The sequence below is a fragment of the Nuphar pumila genome, chromosome 10 (assembly GCF_984573655.1).
Source record: "Nuphar pumila chromosome 10, dmNupPumi1.hap1.1, whole genome shotgun sequence".
NCBI lineage: Eukaryota > Viridiplantae > Streptophyta > Magnoliopsida > Nymphaeales > Nymphaeaceae > Nuphar > Nuphar pumila.
The window spans coordinates 106,133,423-106,157,070 of NC_143258.1; the positions used below are offsets into that span (position 1 = coordinate 106,133,423).

At 39.2% G+C, this 23,648-nt stretch overlaps 1 protein-coding gene across 2 annotated transcripts in view; it reads left to right on the forward strand.

The window, feature by feature from the left end:
• Positions 1-9,871: 9,871 nt before the first annotated feature.
• Positions 9,872-23,648, forward strand: part of LOC149827785 (glutathione reductase, chloroplastic-like) — a 33,812-nt gene continuing 20,035 nt past the window's right edge. For both annotated transcript variants that reach the window (XM_090019629.1, XM_090019630.1), the window contains exons 1-6: positions 9,872-10,258; positions 13,919-14,144; positions 14,255-14,533; positions 14,623-14,799; positions 14,907-14,960; positions 15,060-15,208. In XM_090019629.1, coding sequence (XP_089875755.1) covers positions 9,894-10,258; positions 13,919-14,144; positions 14,255-14,533; positions 14,623-14,799; positions 14,907-14,960; positions 15,060-15,208 — 1,250 coding nt within the window. In that variant the 5' untranslated portion in view covers positions 9,872-9,893. The remainder of the gene's footprint in view (positions 10,259-13,918; positions 14,145-14,254; positions 14,534-14,622; positions 14,800-14,906; positions 14,961-15,059; positions 15,209-23,648) is intronic.

The window sequence follows — 23,648 nt, forward strand, 5'->3', positions numbered from 1 at the left end:
CACATCAGTTGAATTCACTCCTTCCTCTGTTTTTGTCAAGGATCCTCTCACCAAGACGATATTCGCTAAAGGAATTCGTGAATGCAACATGTACGTCCTCAAAGAAGCTCCTCCAGTGTCCAAGTCCAGTTCATCTGTTTCTTTTCCTATCAGTCCGAATGAAGTCAATTTGACTCAAATTGATATGCCGTCCATTTGGCATAATCGATTAGACCATTGTAGTCATTCTTTTATTTCTAGCCTTGTTAATAATGGATTGTTGCACAAATCCAGTCTGAGACCTGTTAGTGAGTCAGGCATGTGCTCAAGTTGTCAACTTTGTAAGAGTCATGCCCTTCCTTTTAATTCCATCAATAAAAGAGCTTCTAAATTGTTTGAAACGATTTACTCTGATGTTTGGGGACCAACTCCTGTCTCATCTCCTTCCGGCAGTAGATACTATGTCATTTTTGTTGATTCTTTTTCTCGCTATACATGGATACACTTCATAAAACACAAATCTGAAGTGTTCTGTTTGTTTAGCCAATTTCATGCCCTCATCCAAAATAAATTTTCATCCAACATAGTGCATTTTCAATGTGATGGTGGTGGTGAATATTTATCATCTGAATTTACTGAATACTTGCTAAATCATGGCATCACTAGACAGATATCTTGTCCACACACACCACAGCAAAATGGCATTGCAGAACGCAAGCACCGACACATTGTAGAGACTGCCTTAAGCATGCTCCATGACACTGATCTCCCTATGACTCTATGGACTGAGGCATTTCACACGGCCGTTTATGTTATAAATCGATTGCCTTTAGCTCTTCTCGCAGGGAAATCTCTTTTCTTTCTTTTGAATCATGATCATCCTAAGTATGATGAGCTTCGGGTTTTTGGATGCATTTGCTATGTTCATGTTGATTCCAGCCTCCAGAACAAACTTCAGGCTCGGGCTATAATGTGTCAGTTTGTGGGCTATGCAGACCATTATCGAGGCTATAGGTGCTATAATCCCCTAACAGGCCGTATACATATTTCAAGACATGTTGTTTTTGATGAACTCAGATTGCAGTTTCACACTTCTTCCAAGGCTATTCATGATTCAGCGTCCAGACTATATGATCCATGGTTATGTGCTAATATCTTAGGCGATGGGATTCAACCGACCACTTTTCCAGCCCCTTCTGACAGTACTCACATTGAAGCAAAAATGTCTGATGCCCAGATGGATAGTACTCACATTGAAGCAGACATGTCTGATACTCAGATGGCTGATCCTCCTTTAGACAGATTTTCTGGCTTGGTTTATTCTCGTCGCACTCCTGCCTCTACTACTGATTCTGTCATTGTTCCTTCTCATCCACGAAGGTCCACTCGAGCGAGACATCCCGTGGATAGATGGATAAGCTATAACACTTTCACTTTGGATTTTCAGCTTTTTATGACCAGTTTGCATAAACAGACTGAACCAAAGTGTTATTCTCAGGCCTCTCAAAATTCCCGTTGGATTGAAGCCATGAATAAAGAAATGGAAGCCTTGAATGAATGTCAAACATGGGAAGTCGTTCCACGGCCAAGGGATAAGAATGTTGTTGGGTCTAAATGGGTTTATAAAATCAAATATAAACCAGATGGCAGTATTGATAGGTATAAAGCTCGTCTTGTGGCTAGAGGTTTCACTCAACAACATGGGGAAGATTATGATGAGACTTTCAGCCCTGTTGTTAAGATGAGTACCATTCGAGTTATTCTCTCTCTTGCTGTTACTTTTGGATGGTCATTACATCAACTTGATGTCAAAAATGCTTTTCTTCATGGTTTCCTCAAAGAGGACGTCTACATGGAACAACCACCAGGATATGCTACTAATGATTCTAATCTATGGGTATGCAAGTTGCACAAGTCATTATATGGGTTAAAACAGGCTTCTCGTTCATGGTTTGAAAGGTTCTCCCTTCACATTCAAGAAGCTGGTTTTCAGAAGAGTGCTCTTGATCATTCTCTTTTTATCTATCACAAAGGAGGGATCACTACTTGGTTATTGATATATGTGGATGACATTGTTCTCACGGGAAATACTTCCTCTCATATCGTCCAAATCAAAGAAGTGTTAGAACAACACTTCAAAATGAAAGATCTCGGGGACCTCAGATATTTTTTGGGTGTTGAATTAGACAAGACTGAGGATTCCCTCACTCTTTCTCAACACAAGTATGCCCTTGATATTCTCACATCATCTGGTATGTCTGATTGTAAGCCCATTAACACGCCCAGCGTTTTGCATGCAAAGTTGAACGTTTCAGATGGCAGTCCTGCATATCCTGTTCCAACCCTTTACCGCAGTATTGTTGGGAAACTTCAATATTTGACATTCACTCGGCCCGACATTGTATATGCTGTCAATCAAGTTTCCCATTTTATGCATGCTCCCACAGACACTCATATGGAAGCTGTCAAGCGTATCTTACGTTATCTCAAGGGGACTATTGGCGATGGACTTACTTATAAACGCATGTCTCCTACTGTGGATGGTCATATTATCTCTACTTACATTGATGCTGATTGGGGAAGCGATCTTGATGAACGCCGATCTGTTTCTGGCTATTGTGTCTTTCTCAATTCTAATCTTGTCTGTTGGAGTAGTCGCAGACAACGCGCCATTGCAAAATCCAGCACAGAAGCTGAATATAGGGCCATGGCTGCTGGCACTGCCGATGCTACTTGGCTTCGTCACCTCCTTTGGGAATTATCTCTTCCTATTGCTCAATCTTCCATGCTGGTTGACAATCAAAGTGCCATTAAAATTTCATTCAATCCCATACTTCACAGTCGTACCAAGCACATTGAGATTGATCAACATTTCATTCGTCAGAAAATAGAAGATGAGAAAATCTCCCTTGCATATATACATACTTCTGAACAAGTTGCTGATCTTTTCACCAAAGGACTCACTGGATCACAGTTTTGGCATTTGAAGAACAAGTTGGGCATGATGAAAACTCATGCACAATTTGAGGGGGGATGTTAGAATTGTATTTGTATCGGATATGGATCCAATATTGGATCCATATCCGAGCGTATGCTTTCCCCATGCTTGGGCGGTGGCATACTTGTAATCCTGTATATTTTTCATGTATTTTGTTCAGTAGTGTTAGATCCTATATATATCTTATTAAGAGAGGGTCACGATACTTTTTACGTGCCCTACTTTCCATTTGGCATCCTCCTCTTCTCCCCCTCTCCTCTCTTCTCTTTATTTTGTTTTTTTTTCAGATTGAAGGCTATTCTCCAAAGCTTGAAGGCGCACTATCTTGAAGCCCTATTCAGATTCTTTCACGAGCCGGGTTCGAGCCGAGTTTTATCTTTAAAAGCTCGGTTGAACAGAAAAATCTACTGCTCAGACAAGACTAAAGCTCGAAGCCAAGCTGAACAGTCTTGTACAACCCCGACTTGTAGCGGAGCTCAGGTCAGCTCGTGATAGCCGAGCTCGAGTAACTCGGCTGGTTAATTTCCTTCCTGCTTGGCTGTTTCATCACAATTCACAAAATAGAAATTGAGGCCTGTACAGAAATTTAACACCTGTTTCGTCACATTTCACAAAACAGAAATTTAAGCACTCCCCAAACCGCAGTCCAGTAGTCCACACTCATAAGGTGTACGCTTCAGCCTTCACAAGCTAAAATTCTAAACCATATAATCACATCATGTACCCATTACTGCTCAACACAGTAATAAAACTAATTAATTCCAATGAATAAATTCTGAGAGATAAAAAATAACAGTATGGTCAACAGGCTGAGATGCTATCACAGTTCTTAACAGGATTAACAGAGACAAAAAATTAATAGTATGATTGACTGACCGAGACAGTGCACAGACGTGCTCATATCTGATATTTCTATACAAAAATGTACATTTCCCCATAAATTAAACCTGTACAAAAATATGCTCGACCCTAGCTATTAACAATTAAAACAAAAATGCAACACTCCTAAACCTGGAATATTAACAAATAAACACTAAGAGTTTAAGATGCATCATGCATGCCGTAGGCCCACAACTTTGTATAAAAATGTCTGCCTCAAAGTTGAAACATGTTGCTGTTGTGCTCCCAAAATTATAGCCAAAATTGCATATTGATGTGGAGAAACAGAACTTCAGTATGTTCTGCAAGATTTACTTGGACCCATGCATGGCCGTTACAGTTAATAAAACATCATGAAAGTGAAACAGATAACAAATCCCAAATCGATGGAAGTGCATCGCGGTCTCTCAAAGAGGACTCAGGAGAGACTAGGGGAGAGGAGACAAAGAGTCGGGAGCACACTAGCCGCAAAAGAGAGGAGAGGGAAAGCAGAGCTGCAGAAAAAGTTGAACTGCCGGGAGGATTACACCTAAACCCGGATAATACAAAATTTAATTTAAACTCACTTTACAATCTTCTTCATTCTTCCCAACACCACAACAAAATTCAGACTGTTAGGCATTAACACATCAAAACGCTATGTCAGTTTGGCCAACCACAGAGACAATGTCATTTGCCTTAACCAGTCAACTGGGGACATCTCAAAAACCCCCAAGCCAGGCAGTCATTTATCGTAAGTCAGAATTCACTTCCCATCATCAGTCTACCTGCCGACCACACTTTGGTCTAAGGAGTTGGCCACATCACGCAGTTTGGATGTGTCTACCAGCCAGCTTCCTCACCAGATGGAGTCTCAAGCTCTGCCCATCCCTAAAGAAGATATGCTAGCAGTTCCAACTAGGCAAGAGCCTGGCAAGAAAAGTCAAATATGACATCAAGGGTCACTTGGCAAAGATGAGCACTAACATTTCAATCATGTAGTTGATTAGAGTTTCAGAAGAACATAGAAAGTCCGTGGAAGAAGTTCTCAACAAAGTCAGAATTCCATTGGCCACAGAACCAGCTAGTTTGGTGGCGTTATTGTCACAAGTTATGATGCAAATGGCCATGGCATTCTCGTATAATGATTCTCTTAAGCCTCTCTTTAATTCTTACACCAAGTCACTCCACATTAAGTTAGATCAAAGGCTTTTTCCGTGCCCAACTGTCTTGTGGATAGCGAAGGAGGCATAAAAATTTGTTCATTCGTAACAAGGAAGCTTGATGTTGCATGGACAAAGTTTAGTGATCATAAGATCTAGATCAGTGATTATGATGGTAACATGGACATGACATTGAAACAGTGGCGGAGCCAGAAGTTTTTCGTTGGGTGGGCAGACTTCGGGTCTCGGGGACAATGCTATGGTCTTGAAGGACGATCCATTTATTCGGACCAGTGGCGGAGCCAAAAAAATTTTGCCCACCCATCGTCAGAAGAAAATTTGGTTGTGCGTGGTAGATCTGACATGCTCTTCTAGAAGCGGCCTCCCTGGCCGGAGAAGGTGATGGTACCATTTGGTTTCATCATTCTGACGGCCTTCTGCCCGTGGCTAGGCTATAACAACACACTTTCAATCCCTCTTTTCCTCCGTTTAGTGAAGCAAGCATAGTGTTTTGCATGGCACCCATAACCACATTTAGGTTTCAGTCATCCATATCGCCATTCCTGTCATTAGGACCTCACCGATGCAAGTTGTTTTAATCAAATTGGACCTTGTGTATGTGATCTACATCATCCATTTAGTAAAGATCAGCATTTGAATAGACAAAATCCGACTTATGTGGAGGACTTTTTTGCTGATTCAAAAATCAATAACCATTAATAAAAACATGGTTTTTTTTTGTTAAAGAACACTCTCAAAATAAATTGAAAATCATGTTTTTTTTGTTAAAGAACACTAACAAAAGATTGATTTCTATTAAATCAACCGTGCTGAACCCATCGATAGGGCCAGATTGATCAAAACAACTTAGTACCAATGAGATCCCAGAGAGAGTTATGATCACAGAGGATGATATAGGGATGAGTGGAGCCGGGTTCCCCATAAATGTAGGTTACACGGTTTCACAAAGAACAAATGATAAAAGAAGAAGCTGGGGAAAAAACACACATATCTTCGTTGAATATTCACAAGAGAGAACTCCAACTCCCACGAACTAATAACCTATCTCTTCTACGGTTTTTACACAATTCAATAAGGTGAAAAAAATTAAGGGAAAAAATTAGCACTACCATCGTCAGAAGAAAACACACATGGACGCATATTTTTTCTTTAACATCGTTAGAAGAAAAAAAAAATCTGGTTTCTAATTCTGGGGTGGGCGACCGCCCACCCATGCCCACCCCTGGCTCCCCCAGTGATTGAAAACCATCATCTTGGATATAGGAGTGAGGCCCACACTCCATAAAACCATGTTTCATGTAGTGGGCATCTCCGCTTCATACAATTGGAAAGACCCTGGATCCACGATTTGGAGGCGGTTCCATCTACTTAATACCAATGTATCAAGATTCTCTAGAATGACCAGATTATGGTGATCTCTGCAGATGACCAGACTATCAAATTGGCTCAACTCATGCTTCTCAGAATTGATAAGCTTTCAGATATGCCCACAATACGAGAAAAGGATGCAATTTTCACTTCGGGAGAAATCTCAACCATAGTAAATCCAGGAAAAGGGTCCATTATTGATGAGAAAGTTGTTCAAGCCTTACCTTAAATAGAGTTACCAGGATTACCATCCTTATTCCATGAATGTCATCTCGAGGCAAACACCATGATAGCCCGATGTAAAGAGCGTTACTCAAGAGATTTCTAGAGAATTCCAAGTCATGATGAGTCTGACCCGTTTGATCCTCCTCCATGATTTCTAATAGAGGAAGAAGAAGACTCTGAGCTAGTAGAGAGAGCCATTTCAATGACACATCATGTTCACTTTTGCTCCAATGGAGACCAGTAAGGAATGGGTAGATAATGGATACATCATTGATCCATCAAAGTCAAGATCAATATGAGAATCCATAAATCTCATTTGCAAAGATGGTTTTTCGTCTGCCCCTCCCTCTAAAAGTGGAGACCTACATCAACTTGGAGTATACCAATTGGATCAGAAATCTCGAATATGAGATAGAAATTCAGAGAGAGTACAAAATGTGACAAGAATAATTGGTTGATGAATTTTAGTGAAACCCCACGGGAAAGGAGTGGGAGCAGTTTGAACAAAGACATTTAAGTCAGTTGATTCCTTGGGCAGAAGAGTCAGATCCTCCTGAACTAGCTATGGGTCGTGTCTTCTTCTCTCATACACCAAAAGAAACTCTTGAAAAGTATGCAAAAAGGTTTATCTACTTTAGATAAGCTAAGAAAATCAATGAGTTGATGAACCAAAGGAACATGTCCCACCTCATCTCTAACCTGAAGTTGTTACTTTTGAAAATAATACCAGATATAAGAATATTTTTGGAGATTCAGAATTAGAAATTGAAGTTGAAGGAGAATATGAGACCGCGGGAAGCAGAACTCTAGGCAGAATATGAGAGTCACCCTACTACTGAAGAATGGGTATAGGTTCACCAAAGGCATTTAAACCAAGTAACCCCGACAAATCTTCAAGTTGTGGATATGGATTGGAAGAGTTATCTAACTCTGATGAAATGAATCCTATTCTCATGTCATTCCAACAGTCTAATGAGTCTAATGTCTTGGTTGAATCTCCCTCTTGGGATTCAGATCTTGAAACCCTAGGATTGAAAATGTTTTTCTCTGGTCTGTCACTTAATGTAAAAAAATAGGTTATTTTAGCCTTGACTCACACTTAAAAGGTATTTTGGTCTCAAAAACTTGCCAAAATGCTAAAAATTGCCCCAAAATCTTTTTAAATTTCAAAACTTAGCCTCCAAGACTTATCAAATATAAATTCTTAAACCCTAAGCTAAATGAACAGCCAAGAAGAGCTCTCCACATCTTTCTTCTAGCCAATCACGTTCAGGCTCCTGCATGGCACCTGGATCTGGATCTATTGGCCCATAATGTCTTAAACCTAAGTTCAGGACCTAGTCCCATACCTATAAATAGGTGACCTGTCCACTTAGTCTAGTATCTATGATTTTGAAACCTTAGTAGTCAGACTTCTGAATACTCTCTAACCTAATGGATTCATACTTGAAGTTTGAATTTATAACCCCCTAGATCTAGATTCTTGTCTTACATGTTTCTTAAGCATCTGCTTAGTCGAAGCTCTGCTCATCTATTGCCGTGCACATCGTCGTCATTGTAGAAAGGGCTAAATAAGCTCGAGGTGAGACTTGTATCTATTGATTTTTCTACCTTTATTTGCTATTTTACTCAATTAAGTGTGTTTGTCTAATGGATTGTATATATGCTTGTCTTTTGGATTTTTTTCCAATCTTTGGTGGTATTCCTACACCATCAAGCTCACATTTTTTTATAGGATTCACGTATGATGTACGTGGTGTTGCACGCTAAAAGCCAAGATTGAGGAGAGCCAACCTTCCTAGAGTGGTTGATCCCTTTTCACCGGAGAAGGAAAGACACTGACTTGCAAACGGGGATCCCATATCTCCTTCAAAAAGATGTAGATGCAGTTCAAAACTTCTCTTTTTCAAAACTTCATCAAATTGGCGTATTCACATACCTGAAAATAGCTTGATCTTATTAGGACTTAGTATTACTTTAGGTCACCAAGGGAATGATTTTCTTATCATGGTTTTTCTAGGGAATCCCTTTTTTTTTTTGAAAGGCAAGCTAGGGTTAGGCAGACTCCTACCAGTTATACAATATTTTCCTTCTGATTGATTGAAGTAAGCAACTCTTGCTTGAGCATCATGAAAACCAAACACAGACTAGCAAAAGTTCTACCTAACTGCTACTTAAATTTCAAATTGACATAGTATAGGAACCTATTAGTTTACAATAATTAAGGGTTCTTCAACACTAGAATCAAGTTCTCAATCCAGACTAGGGGTGGAGCCATGACTTAAGCTTTTTGAAAACTGATTATCTAAGAATCGTCTATAAATTGGGGGCATGACAAAACTCTGCATGGAGCAAAGTTTCACGAGAGAGAGAGAGAGAGAGAGAGGTGCTGGGTGCTTTTACATGGCTCGGATCAGGGTGGACACTGGCCTATATGTAACTCGGCCCCTGGGTGTCAACAGGTTAGACTTTTGTAAGAAATTAATGGGTTTGGTTCCAGATTTGATTATAAGGTTATGGTACCATATCCAAACTCAAGTTTCAGTGGGATCCTTCATAGGAAAAATCATACCCGGGTTTGGTAAGGATTATGTAAACCAGACCCAGTCCATATATGGCAAACCAATACTTTTCATATTTTTTACATTGAAAGATTGCAGATCTCAATTTAATTTCGGGTCGGAGTTGGGTTTGGTATGACATCCACACTTGAATCTGTATGCTTTTCAGATCACACAGGTTAGACCCGGAGAGTTAATTGGATCCCTTATTCACCAGACCCTGATGCTAACCCGATAATGGCTGCAACTGGGTCATACCCATCATGTTGATACCCCTATTCCAGACCCGATATACTAGCATCATCCAATTAGACGTAGTGGTGCAAACAGTTCGGATAAATCAGAATCCATATCAGATTTGAGGAGGTAAGATTGGTCAATATGAAATATATGTGGTAATATTGAATCCAGAAAAATGGAACAAAAACAAGCTATTTACATGTAATAAATGCATTTGGGTTGGATTTTGATTCGGATCAACTCAAGATTCCTCTTAAAATGCTGACCGAATCTGATTGAACAGATCTGATTTAGATTCCAGGTGCACATTTGGAATTTACTTAAAAGATCCATATCCAAAAATAATATGTCGGACTCGGATTGGATATCCGATAATATCCGATCCATTTAGTTGTACCTAGATCCAAAATGAGTCCGGTCCATGTACTTCTCTCGACCATATCATCATCATCAGCACATGAGAGAGAGAGAGAGAGAGGGATGGCATGCTCATCACTGGGAGCTTCCACCGTTTCATCCTCCCTCCTCCACAATCTCTGCAACAAAATCCCTCTCTCCCTCCCTTCTCAGGCTTACTTCACCAAACCCACCAAGCTCATATTGTCCTGCCGTGGAGCTCCCCACCTTCGCTATGTGCCTCTGGTAACCCGGGCGGAGTCCCTCAACGGGCCAGAGTCTGCAAATGGCAACGCCGAGTATGATTTCGACCTCTTCACGATCGGCGCCGGCAGCGGTGGCGTACGGGCTTCGCGCTTCGCCGCCGCCAATTACGGGGCGTCCGTCGCCGTGTGCGAGCTCCCGTTCGCGACCATATCCTCCGAGAATGATGGAGGCATCGGAGGAACGTGAGTATTCTTCGCCTCTGTCTTCTTTGCCTTTTGTTTCTGATGTTTGCTTTTGATTTTAAGGACTCCCCACAAGTTAATTTTTTGATAAATTTGATTGGTTTTTTGCGCATTCTTTCTTATCGTGGGTTTTTAATACAAGAGGGGTTGGTGTCATTTGTGAAGGAAAAAAGGACGATGTTGTAGTTTTTTGGATTTCAGAGAGTGATAGAATGTCATGGTTATGATTTATTTACATTGATTATTTCAAAAGCATTCATTCGAATATTAGTTTGCTGTTATGTTATATCTGGTGCTGGGTGTAGATGTAGCATTCTTTGAAGAAAATAATGAACTTTAGAATGCAAAATTTGGTGTTGTATGAAGCTGACTGTCTAAGCGTTTATGAACGTGGTTTTCATAAATTTTAAGAAATATGGTTGATTTTTCATGATGGTATGGTTAACTTGGACCCTTGCAATTATGTCGTAATACTACTTGTAATAGGTCTTCTCCACTATCTGGCATGTTTGAGAGGTTGATAGTTGCACTGCCCAGATGTGCAGAGCTCTCTTTGATCACGTAGCTTGGAAGTTTTGTATTATGGTTCCTTTTTTCTTTCTTCCCGCCTGCTGTCTTATTCTCATTTAAACATTAATAAGTCGAAACTGAAATGTTTCGGGTAAATGAAGGGCATGACAACAAGGACTTACAAACCCATGGTTTAATCCTTTCAGTTATGTTCTTGATATCATGTTATAAGAGGGGCTTCAGGTTATTTCATAGTAAGGCTTTTCCATAGAAGAACTCGTGTGGGATGCGAGGGACTGGAATTCAGGAGTAAGGATCTGATATGATCACATGCCCTTGCATATGAAGAACAAGCTTTTAGACTTGACATGGAGGAATTTCTCGCAAATCCACGAGCCTTATTGTTGGCCCTTCATAATGGTCTTCACAACTCCATACTTCCCTTTTCTTCTTTGTATTTTGGGCACTGAATAATAGTTTTTTTTTGCAGCTATCACCTTTTCATATTTCATTAGGTGTTCAACAGCCACACCTAATTTGAATCAGCATGTTTGTGTTTTACTCCCTGTAACTTTTCATTAGCCAGGCTTAAGCAGAATAGCAAAGCCAGTTTCAATAGCATAGCAAAGATGTGTTTCTCGTCATTACATTAACATTAATATGTTTTCTTGTGGTAATTGTGGTCTCTTAAGAAAATCAATGATTGCATTTTTGCTGCACTTGAGAATATTAGCTGTGGTTGTAAAGCTGTTCACAAGTTGAGGAAGGTTACTGAGAGTTTGATTATGTGCAAGGATTGTCATATGCTGGTATGACCAATTATTGGCAGTGGTAAAGAAGCTTCTATGGATGTTGGTTAAATGTTTTATGGGTAGTTACTCTGGTTTCATAGCCTTTAGTTTAAAAAAGTTTCTACGATCCATAGGTTAACCCAAGCTTGCCAAAGAGGGATCTGAATTGAGAATCGATGTGGGAAGTGGAAAAGAGATGTGTTTTTTGGTTCCGTGTTAGGCAGAAAGAAGTGATTAAGAGGCATTTAAGAAGTGAATTAAGATTTTCTTTTTAATCCATAAGTAAAAATGTCAAAGTTGTCATCCTCTATAATTCTACTATTACATCTAAGGTTTATGAACTAAAGTTTTTGTTTTTAAAGACATTAAGTACATGATAATACAATACTTATAGTACCTAAACTAATTTTCTTTTTTCTTTTTTAATTATGTGATTATAAAATTACTCTACTATATGTATATCAAATATGATCATATAAGGGTGATTCCATATGAACATCTCAAGTCCAAGCAAAAATTATTAATTTTGTTAATATTATGATATGGTAAGTGAAGATGAGCATCAGCATAATAGACATAGTTTATATTACAAAAGATTACATAATAGTTTATATAATAAGACAAAATATTTGAATGTTTTTGCCTTGACTTTCTCTTTTCTAATTAATAACCTGTAATACCTTTGAGTTCAATGAAAATGAAGACATTTTGCATTTTGAAGGAATTTAATGAATGGGCTCATTTGTGATTTATTGTGTAAATGTATTCTTTCTTTGATAAAACTGCAGTTCTCATGTCCAAAATTGCATGTCTTCAAATCTATGTCGCCTGGGTATGGGTGCGGGTGCAGGTGCAGCTACGACACGACAATTCCAAAAAATGTGGGTACGGGGACATGGCTATATATATATGTATATAAATATTAAATATCGCATAAATAAAAAATAAACTTAATATAATCTAAATATATATATATATATATGTATATATATATCTAAAATGTATATTATATATTGAAAATATAATTATAAATTAAATAGAAACTTGTATGTACGGAGGGTAAAATGGCATGTTCAGATGTCAATGCGTGTCGACACAGAGACACACATGTCAACACGGGTACAAAGGACAAAATGGAGTGTCTAGGTACCATAGCTTCAAATGCATGCTTTCCATGACAAGAGAACCAGCTTTTGGAAACACATAGCTTATAGCTTCCAAGCAAGCAAGCAAGCATTTGAAGAGGTAGAAGATCCCGGTATAAACATGGTTTGTCCCAGAGTTGCCAGTCAAGGAAGCGGGAAATGAGGTACTTTCAAAATTTTAGGAAGCACGAAGCGTGGGACGACTTAGAAGCGAACCAAGAATCATCTCAAAAGCGACCTAGGAAGCGAGGGGGAAATGAAAAAAGAGAAAAAAATAAAAATAAAAATAAAAATAAAAATAAAAATAAAAATAAAAATAAAAATAAAAATAAAAATAAAAATAAAAATAAAAATAAATGAAAAAGGGGGAAACCGTGCTTCCCGTACACTTTCCAATGTTTTTGTGCACTTCGCAGCACGTTTCAGAAGCGCGATGTTTCGTGCTTCCGAAATGCACTTCGGAGAAGCGCGCTTCCCCACTCTCTATGGTGCTTCCGGTAACTGTGGTTTGTCCTTACTTGGATGATTTTCATTTGAGAACCGGTGATACCTTTGTAAATATATACAACAGAGTTGAATGAGTAGGAGAATTCCATGACCTATGTCACATGGGTGAGGGTGAGGGTGAGGGTGCTGGTGCGGCACTTTCAAAAAACTTGGGTGCGGGGGTGCGGCAAAAATATAAAAATTATATATATATATATATATATATATATATATATAAAGTCCAAAAGTTGGACATAAATGACCCTGGGTGCGTTGACCGCACCCAGGGTCAGGTTGACTGCATCGGGTGCCGCACCCGCACCCGACGCGGATGCGGCACCTAGTTGGCCGAGTCCCTGTGACATAGTCCATGACACATTGTGCTTGTGATGGCCTTGTTATGAACCAATTTTGTAGATCCATTTCACTTGTGTTTTTGAGCGACTAGGAGAGACCATTTCCCATTTCATGAAAGATTTCTTGACTTTTTCTCTTGACGATACTGAACTACTAATTGACTTATTAATTTGCTATAGTCTGTCATTTTATCCAGAATGAACAACCATGTTCTCTCTGAGTACTTTTATGGACCCTTTTTCCTTTGTGCAGAATGAATTGCATAGAATTGATGAATGGGCTTTTATAGTAGTTTATTCCCTTTTTTTCTCCCAATACACTGCCTTTTAGAAATTCAAGCTTACAATCTCTCTCTCTCTCTCATTGAACAGTTGTGTGCTTCGTGGATGTGTCCCCAAGAAACTACTTGTCTATTCTTCCAAATATTCTCATGATTTTGAAGAGAGTCGAGGCTATGGATGGAAGTATAACTCTGATCCTGTGCATGACTGGGGCACTATGATAGCTAACAAGAATGCTGAACTGCAACGCCTTACAGGGGTGTACAAGAATATTCTAAAAAGTGCTAATGTAACACTCTTTGAAGGCCGTGGAAAGGTTGGGTCACTTCTAGTTTCTGAGACCAGGTTAAAATTATGTGAATTCTTTATTACAGTGTTGTTTACTGGAGTTTCATTCTGTACAAATCTGAATGTTGAACTGCACAGGTTGTAGATCCGCATACTGTTGATGTAAATGGAAAATTATACACTGCAAAGCATATACTTATTTCAGTTGGTGGACGACCTTCCATGCCTGATATTCCGGGAATTGAACATGCTATTGATTCAGATGCTGCTCTGGATTTACCATCAAACCCAGGAAAAATTGCAATAGTAGGTGGTGGATACATTGCTTTGGAGTTTGCAGGCATTTTCAATGGATTAAAAAGTGAAGTTCATGTCTTCATTCGGCAGAAAAAGGTTTTAAGAGGTTTTGATGAGGAGGTCTGTTACACGTGTGTGACACTTAGACTATTAAGTGCTGAAGTTACAATGACAGGGTTGATCATTCTATCTTATCTTGATTCCTACAGATTAGGGAGTTTGTGGCAGAGCAGATGTCTCTAAGAGGAATTGAGTTTCACACTGAGGAGTCCCCACAAGCCATTACAAAATTCGCAGATGGTTCACTAGCACTAAAAACAAACAAGGGCACTTACGATGGTTATTCACATGTTATGTTTGCCACTGGTAGAAGACCAAATACAAAGGTTTGAAGATGGTAGATAGATTGTTCTTGTTCTCTTATGAGATATTTTATAATCCATTTTGATTTTGTGGATATTTGCTGATGGCGTATTAATTTTTTGTACTATAGAACTTGGGCCTGGAGGAAGTTGGTGTGAAAATGACAAGCAATGGTGCAATAGAGGTTACAAAATTTTCTTCTTTTCTTAGTAATGTGATATGTCTTGCTTGGCTAATTAAAATCATTTGTGCAGTTTCCTTCACTATCTCATGGTTGTCTCAGGTTGATGAATTTTCTAGGACATCGGTTGATTCCATTTGGGCTGTTGGTGATGCCACTAATAGGTTGAATTTAACTCCAGTTGCATTGATGGAAGGTGGGGCATTTGCAAAAACTGTGCTTGGAAATGAACCCACAAAGCCAGATTACAGGTGAATCTTTGAACTTGTCAAGAAACATTTGGTCATATACAAATGTTGTTCTGTGTCTTTCTCATTCAATAAAGTTTCTCTTGATTAGCAAATGAAATTAGAGGTAAAATGTCATAGAAAGAACAAAATGGATAGTGAGAAATTTGTGACCTTATATCAGAGACGACTAATTAGTGTTGGTGATTGTATTTATATTACAAACATGAGGATAGCTCAAATTTCACTTTTAATACTTCAATCATAGATGCAAAACAGGAAGTGCTTGTTGCAACTCCAGTGCCTCTCCAAAGTTATTCAAAGATTTGTGGCAAGAAAATTTATCTTTATTAAGATCTTTTCTTGTTGGAAAATCTGGTCTACTAATACAGGATTGGAAGATTATCTAAGATTGTGTATATTACATAAGTGTGGAAGTGATTTGCTTTCCTTTAGACTTGAATATTGAGGACCATTTGGTCCTGATATATGCATAATCTTCTACAGTCTTTCCAAACACACACACAAAAGCATGAACGCATAGACAAACAATTAATAGACCAAATTTTGAGTACCTGTTTGGCTGTTGCAGCTTTAGAATTCTTGGAATCCTGGAAGTTAATAGAACTTAGTAAAATCCAGGACCACATTAATTCTCTGGAACATAACTTTCAAATTCTAGTTCTTTCCCAAACTCAATATCTCATCTTTGATAATTTCTCACTTGAATTGTCATCTCCACTGTTGCGTTGTTTGGTTGGCTGAAGTATTTATTTCTTGTATGCTCATATAGTTGTCTAGATTACTATTGAAGTGCATTTTATTTTGATTCGTGGTGTTTGGTGGAAGTTGGAGATATGTATTCGAAGTGGTCCCTAGCGAGAATTTTCTAAATGAAAGTTCTCACCATAGGTTCTCAAAGCATACCTTCAGTTACCAATCCTCTAACAAGATGCCTTTGTGGATCACATTGAGTCTTCCACACCATTGGTTTGGTTATGATGTCATTCCAATGAACAAACAAGGTTGAATAAGATAGATTCTATGTCACATAGGTGCGGGTGCGGCGATGCGGCACTTTAAAAAAACTTGGGTGCGGGAGGGTATATATATATATATATATATATATATATATATATATATAGAGAGAGAGAGAGAGAGAGAGAGAGAGAGAGAGAGAGTTTGGGTCTAGATCAAATATGGACTCCATTAACTCCACTTAGGGGTGTCAACGGGTCGGGTTTGGTTCAGACCTGAGTGGAACCAGACTTGGACCAGGTTTTTGGGCATGGTGTCGGATCTGGATCCAGGTCTAATCGGGTCTACTATAAGAGAAACTATACCCAAACTTGATAAGAACTACATGAACCAAACCCGGACCATACCTAGTAAAATAATATTTTTTATCATTTTTACATTGAAAATTTGCAGGTCTTAATCGAAACTCGGCTCGGGTCTGTGTTTGATATAAAATTTCAAAAACTATACCCGGGTCCATGTATCCGGACCTGGGTCTTCTTATTTGTCACCATATCCGGACCGTATAGGGTTTGGTCCCGGTTGGGTTCGGGTAAACCCGACCCATTGACACCCCTAACTCCACCCCACCGCCTCTCTCTCTCCCTCTCTTCGTAACCCCCACCCCTACATATCTCTCTCATGGTAACACCCCCCCCCCCCCCCCCCCCCCATCTCTCGCTCCCTCTCTTCGTAACCCCCACACCTCTCTCTCTCTCTAGGTAACCTCACCCCACCGCCTCTCTCCCCCTTTTCTCCTCTCTTAGTAACCCCCACCCACCATCCGCCCCTCTCCCTCTCTTCTTCTTCTCTCTTTTTTATCCCTCACCCCACCACTGTCTCTCTCCCTCTGCGAGTAAGAGAAGAAGAAGAAGAAGAAGAAGAAGAAGAAGAAGAAGGTACCTCTCTCTCTCTCTTTGTTTCTCCTATTTTTCTTACTTCTCTTTTTATCTATCTCTCTCTTCTTCTTCTCCTCCCTGCCTTTCACCGACATAAAAAGTGAAAAAAAATTTGAACAAAAATGAACCACACCCACGGTTTTTTACCGCACTTGGTGTGGCACCCGTACCCGCATCCGCACCCACGTCGCATCGCATTGATGCAGGTGAGGCAGCCTATTAGTCGAGTCCCTGTGACATAGGATAGATTTGTCCAATTGAAGAGAGATGGAGATGATTAGGAGCAAAAAGAACATATTTATTTTATCATATTAAACTGCTTAGAACCATCATGGATTGACTCAATAATTTCTATCCCAATCTCTTTGCCCCGCTTCATCCACACCCTCAAAGAGGCACTAGATGTGGGTATTGGAACTGGGGCTTTTCATTCATGGGCAAAGTTTGGAAGAGAGATGCCAGATTCCAGTGATTTGTGTTCATGAGAAGCAGGAGAGTGTTTCTTGGAGTCCTGGAATCAAACCTGACCTTAATGGACTGAATGTATTGTCCTGTCAGTAGGGACCTTATGTCATGGTACTAGTAAACGTGCTCTAAATGCACATGTAGACTTCATCAAAGGCAGCACTCAGCTTTGTGATTACTGCAAAAAGATGCCTGTGGGTTGAAGAAGAAGGCCACTTTATAACAAGGTGCAAACTTGTGCATTTGACTCATGGTGGCAACAGTGGTACTTGCAAACCTCATGGTGTGAGGGCCTCTTCCATATCCAGTTTCATGAATTTTTCAAAGACAACCAAAGTCTTGTGTGATGCAGCAGTCTACCTAGTATCAGATACTTTTCTGTAGCACTTCAACATGTTTTTGTGTGTATGTCATAAAGCGTTCCTAACTTTAATAGTTATTCTAATGGAATAGTAGTAACATGGATGAGCAACATCAATAACTTATTAGCTTGGAGTGCTTGATCACATATATTGTACAATCGGTCTCTGCCATTACTCTAGGCTTCAGATTTCTCCAATGACAGTAATTCAGATTGTCCATAGTGGTTGCTTTCTAGGTTTACCGTTATGTTTCAGCGTACTTCTGCTTAAAAGTTGTTTGTAACTTCCAAATTTGCTTCATCTGCATACCCCACAAATCTACACTTCAAGGCTTTGTCTTGAAACTTATACCTTAATGAGCTATCAATGTGCACATAACAAACAAATCCAAAAACACGTAATTCATGGTAATCAGGATGGATGCCAAAAAGTGTAAAGTATGGTGATCTATTTTTCAACAGTGACATAGGCAAGCGGTTTATCGCATGCATTGTAGAGTGAAAAACCTCTATCCATAAAGTAATAGGGAGATTACTCATTGCACTCTCAACAATATGTCAATGCTTCCTCTGAGCAATCCCATTTTGTTGAGGTGTGTGTGGGTAAGACACTCTCCTCCTTTTTCCATTATGCCGGAGATATTCAATAAAATCACTAGAGGAGAACTCTCCCCCTCTGTCACATTGAAAATGTAGGATGGTTTTAGAGAAATGGTTTTTGATAAAGGAATAGAACTTTCGAAATATTCCAAAGACTTCTGATTTATGCTTCATGAAGAATATCCAAGTGTAACGTGAATAACTGTCAACAAAGATAATGCAATATCTACTTTCAGAAGCAGAAGCAATTGGGGCAGGGCCCCAGACATCAGAACATATGATTTCAAAAGGCCTTGAAGCTCTTTTATTGATTGAATTGAAGGGTAAAACATGACTCTTACATAAATGACAACTCTGACATTTTATTTTACTTGTTTCTGAACCCAGACTAGACTTAGGAATCAAATTATTTGAGACAAGTTTTTCAATGAAATGACGACCACAATGACCCAATCGACTGTGCCAAAGGATTGGCTTATTACATTCAGAAATAACAAACACAAACTCAGATGAGACTAATGATGAATGTGAAAAGACATGTTTGGATCACAGGTCCGGGTTCAGACCCGTGATCATATATCCTTTCATTAATGGCACACATGTATTTTCTTCTATTTGTAAAAGGGTATTTTAGTACCCTAAATTTGTATTAGTAACATATATAATGACAACATTAGTAGCAGCCGATTCTTGTATTGAGGAATCAGGTTTTCTCTACAACTCCTCTCTCTCTCTGTTCTTCACCCTTCACGCAGGATAAACTCTGTTTTATGAAATCTAACATGGTATCAGAGCCATGCTAGAGCTGGATTCAGGACTGCTTCCAAAAAGGTATGTCTAGAAAGATTCTTCTTCTTCCAAGTCTGAAAATCGAATTCCAACATTTTTTTTTCTTATTCTTAATCTTGATCAGACCTGATCAAAATCAGATCTGAGCACAAGAACCCGAGTTCTCTTTTCTGTCTCTCTCTTAATCCCAAAACCTTCTACGTTATCTTATCGATCAGATCTGATCATAATCAGTCTGATCACGTTTTTCTGAATACTCAGATCTGAGCACGAGAACCCGAGTTCTCTTTTCGGTCTCCCTCTTAACTCCAAAACTTTCTGCATCGTCTTCTCGATCAGACCTGATCAGAATCAGATCGGATCACGTTTCTCTGATTAGAAATCGACTCCAACCAATTCTGTCTTGACTCTTAAACCCTAATTATTTCTTCTACATCATCTTCTTGATCAGATCTGATCACATTTCTCTGTTATTAATACACTTTATGCCGTCCTCTCAACCTTGTTATATATTCTCTTGTTGATCAGAATTAGGTCTGATCACGTAATTAGTTTCCTTTCTTGATCAGATTTCCTTAGATCTGATCAGAATCAGATCTAGCCTCACTTGTGCAATCAACTGTCTTCTTGACTCTTTCTTTCAAATCTTCACATAGCCTGATATTGTCTCTCTAAAAAAAAAGGGAAAGGAAGGAAACAACAAGTTCACCTGCATAATTGCTATAAAAAAAAGGATTGCAGGAATTTCTTTGAAGTTGACAGTTGCCTTTCGGTATCCTCATTCTTTAGTTATTATCGGGTTGTGTGCTGGACATATTATTCTTATTGTGAAACATGGATTCATTTTCTTCTTCTTCTGGTCTTTCATCAAGCTTTCTTAATCAACTCGTGTCTGAAAAATTAAACAATTCCAATTTCCTGACTTGGAAGAGGCAGATCATTCCTTTTATTAGGAGTCAGTATCTTTCTGGACATCTGGATGGATCTGTTCCAATCCCTCCAAAGTTTATATCACGTGAAGAAGAGGACAGTAAAGGAACATCTACCACAACATATGTTAGAAATTCAAAATTCGTGACCTGGATGAAAAGAGACCAGGCACTGGTGGCTTATGTTACTTCTACGTTGTCACAAGAGGTGCTTGTAGCAATTCCAGATGACTGTACAACCATGCAACTTTGGGATAGATTAGTTCATGTTAGAAATCCACCACTCGTACCTGTATTGAGAAGGAGAGAGAGAGAGAGAGAGAGAGAGAGAGAGAGAGAGAGAGAGAGAGAGAGAGAGAGGGAGAGACGAAATGTAAGAACTGCGTCTGTCACCATTTCTGTATAAAATCGTGACCTAAAGGAATACATTTATAACTTTATTTTACATAGATATGGATTCGGGTCTGGTGTATCCAGACCCGATTAAGAGTAAACGTATACTCTGTACACGATCTTTACATTACATGGATCAGGTCGACTCGGGTCGGGTCCCGGGTCTCGAATCCTTTTCACCTTTTTCACCCCCCGTCAAGTTGATCATGGTTTTGGACCATGAACAACTTGCCTTTAAGCATCAAAAAACGATCCTTGGTTAACCCTTTGGTAAATATGTCTGCAACTTGCCTTTCAGTACTGATGAATTCAGGCTCAATCTCTTTTTCTTCAACCTTCTGTCTCACAAAGTGTTGGTCAATCTCAATGTGCTTAGCACGACTGCGATGTACGGGATTGTCACATAACAAGGTAGTGTGGGAGATCTTTTCTCCTACTTCAGTTAGTAGATGCCTGATCCATGTGACTTCGGCAGTAGCAACAACCATGGATCTATATTCAGCCTCGGTGCTTGATCTAGCGATAGCCTTTTGTTTTCTACTGCTTCAAGAGACAAAATTTCTTCCAATGAAGGCACAATATCCTGATGTAGATCTTCATTCGTTAGGATCTCCTGCCCAGTCAGCAGTCAGCATCACAATATACAGTAAGCTCGTGCTCATCTTTGCCATATGACTGTGGTGAATATATCAATCCATCCCCAATAGTCCCTTTCAGATATCTAAGGATTCTCTTGACGACTTCCATATGTCCAGTATCTGGCGCATGCATAAATTGAGATACTTGATTGACTGAATAAACGATGTCAGGTCTAGTGAATGTGAGGTACTGTAACATTCCTATTATGCTTCGATACCTGGTGGGGTCATCACACAAATCTCCATCATCAGCGCTAAGTTTCTGATGAAGCACACTCGGATTTCCTAGAGGTTTGCAGTCTTTCATGCCTGCCTTGCTGAGAACGTCTACGGTGTACTTATGCTGAGTGAGGGTCAAGCCATGAGCCTGGTTATCAACTTCTACGCCAAGAAAATAACATAGAACTCCAAGATCTTTCATTTTGAACCTCTGACCTAGTAAGTCTTTGACTTCTTGAATGTGGGTTGCAGAGTTTCCTGTGATGATAATATCATCGACATAAATTAATAATAGAGTGGTCACAGTCTGATTTTTAAAAATAAATAATGAGTGGTCCAGCATGGAACATGAAAATCCATGTTTCTGAATCTCTAGCGAGAAGCTATCAAACCAAGAGCGAGATGCTTGCTTTAGACCATAGATAGCTCTGTTTAACCTGCACACATGGGTTTTACAGTTTTGTTCTTGATATCCAGGAGGTTGCTCCATGTATACTTCCTCCTTCAAATCTCCATGCAAGAATGCATTTTTCATATCAAGCTGACTCAACTTCCATCCATGTTCAACAACCAGAGAAATAATAATTCGAATTGTTTCCATTCTTACAACGGACTAAAGGTCTCATCATAGTCTTGCCCTGCTTCTTGAGTGAATCCTTTTGCCACAAGCCTTACCTTATATCGTTCAATGGTTCCATCTGACTTGTACTTTAATTTATAGACCCATTTACATTCGACAACATTTTTGTCAGGTGGTTTGGGAACAACTTCCCCGGTTTCACATTCATGCAAGGCTTGCATTTCATCATTCATGGCTTCTACCCATTTGGTAGAAGTGACTGCGTGATAATACATAATGAACTCATCTTCCTTATTGAGGGCAGTTAAAAACAAGTTGAAGATCTAAGGAAAAGTTGTTATAGCTAACCCACTTGTCAATAGGATGTCGTATGCGGTTTGATTTTCTGATCTCAAGAGTATGAGGAGTTGGATTGGTGACTGAGACATGATCTGAATGACTTGATGCTATCAGTCTCTGTCTGGAATAGACAATGCCTTTATATCTACCTGGTACTTCTTCTGCATTTTGTGATCCCAACTTCCCAATGTTCTCAAACATCTCTTCTTCTTGTTGCACGCAATCTGAGGAATACGCTTCATTGGGGCCAGCAAAAAGTTCTGTACTCAGCCAAGGATAGTAAACTTCAGTTGACATGTTCGTTGCGTCAGCTTCGCGATCAAAATGTTGTTCATCAAAGACAACATTTCTTGAGGTTCTGATGCGTTTGTTGATGGGATCATAACACCTATATCCTTTATAGTCATCTGCATATCCCACAAACCTACACTTCTTGGCCTTGTCCTAAAACTTGTTTATCAGGGACTGGTCAATATGCACATAACAAACACATCCAAAAACACGCAGATCGTGATAACTAGGATGAACTCAAAAAAGACAGTGATAAGGAGACTTATTTTCCAGAACAACCATAGGTAGTCTATTTATCACATGTACGGCAGAATGGAAAGCTTCTGTCCATAGGTTGATGGAAAAATTACTGTCATGAAGCATGCTCATGGCACTTTCAACAATATGCTTATATTTTCGTTCAACAATCCCATTTTGTTGAGGGGTGTGAGGGCAGGACACCCTTCTTCCTATTCCGTTATTTCAGAGAAAGGAAATAAAATCACGGGATGAGAATTCCCCACCTCCATCACATTAGAAAAATTGAATGGACTCAGAAAATTGATTTTTGACCAAGGAAAGAAAACTTTGAAACAAAGAGAAGACTTCTGACTTATTTTTTATAAAATATATCCAAGTGTATCGGGAATAGTTATTGACAAAGATTAGATAGTATCTGCTCCAGGATCCAGAGGCAATCGGGGCGGGTCCCCATACATCAGAACAAATTATCTCAAAAGGTTTTGAAGCTCTCTTATTAATGGAATGGAAAGGCAATACATGACTCTTGCATGAAAGACAACTGAAACACTTATGACTGCTCTCATTCCCATTGAGACTTTCTTTTGGAATAAGATTATTAGAGACAAGTTTTTCAATAAAATGACTCCCACAATGTCCTAATCGACTATGCCACAAAAATGACTTATTACATTCAGAAATACTAAAAACATTAGCATAAGAGG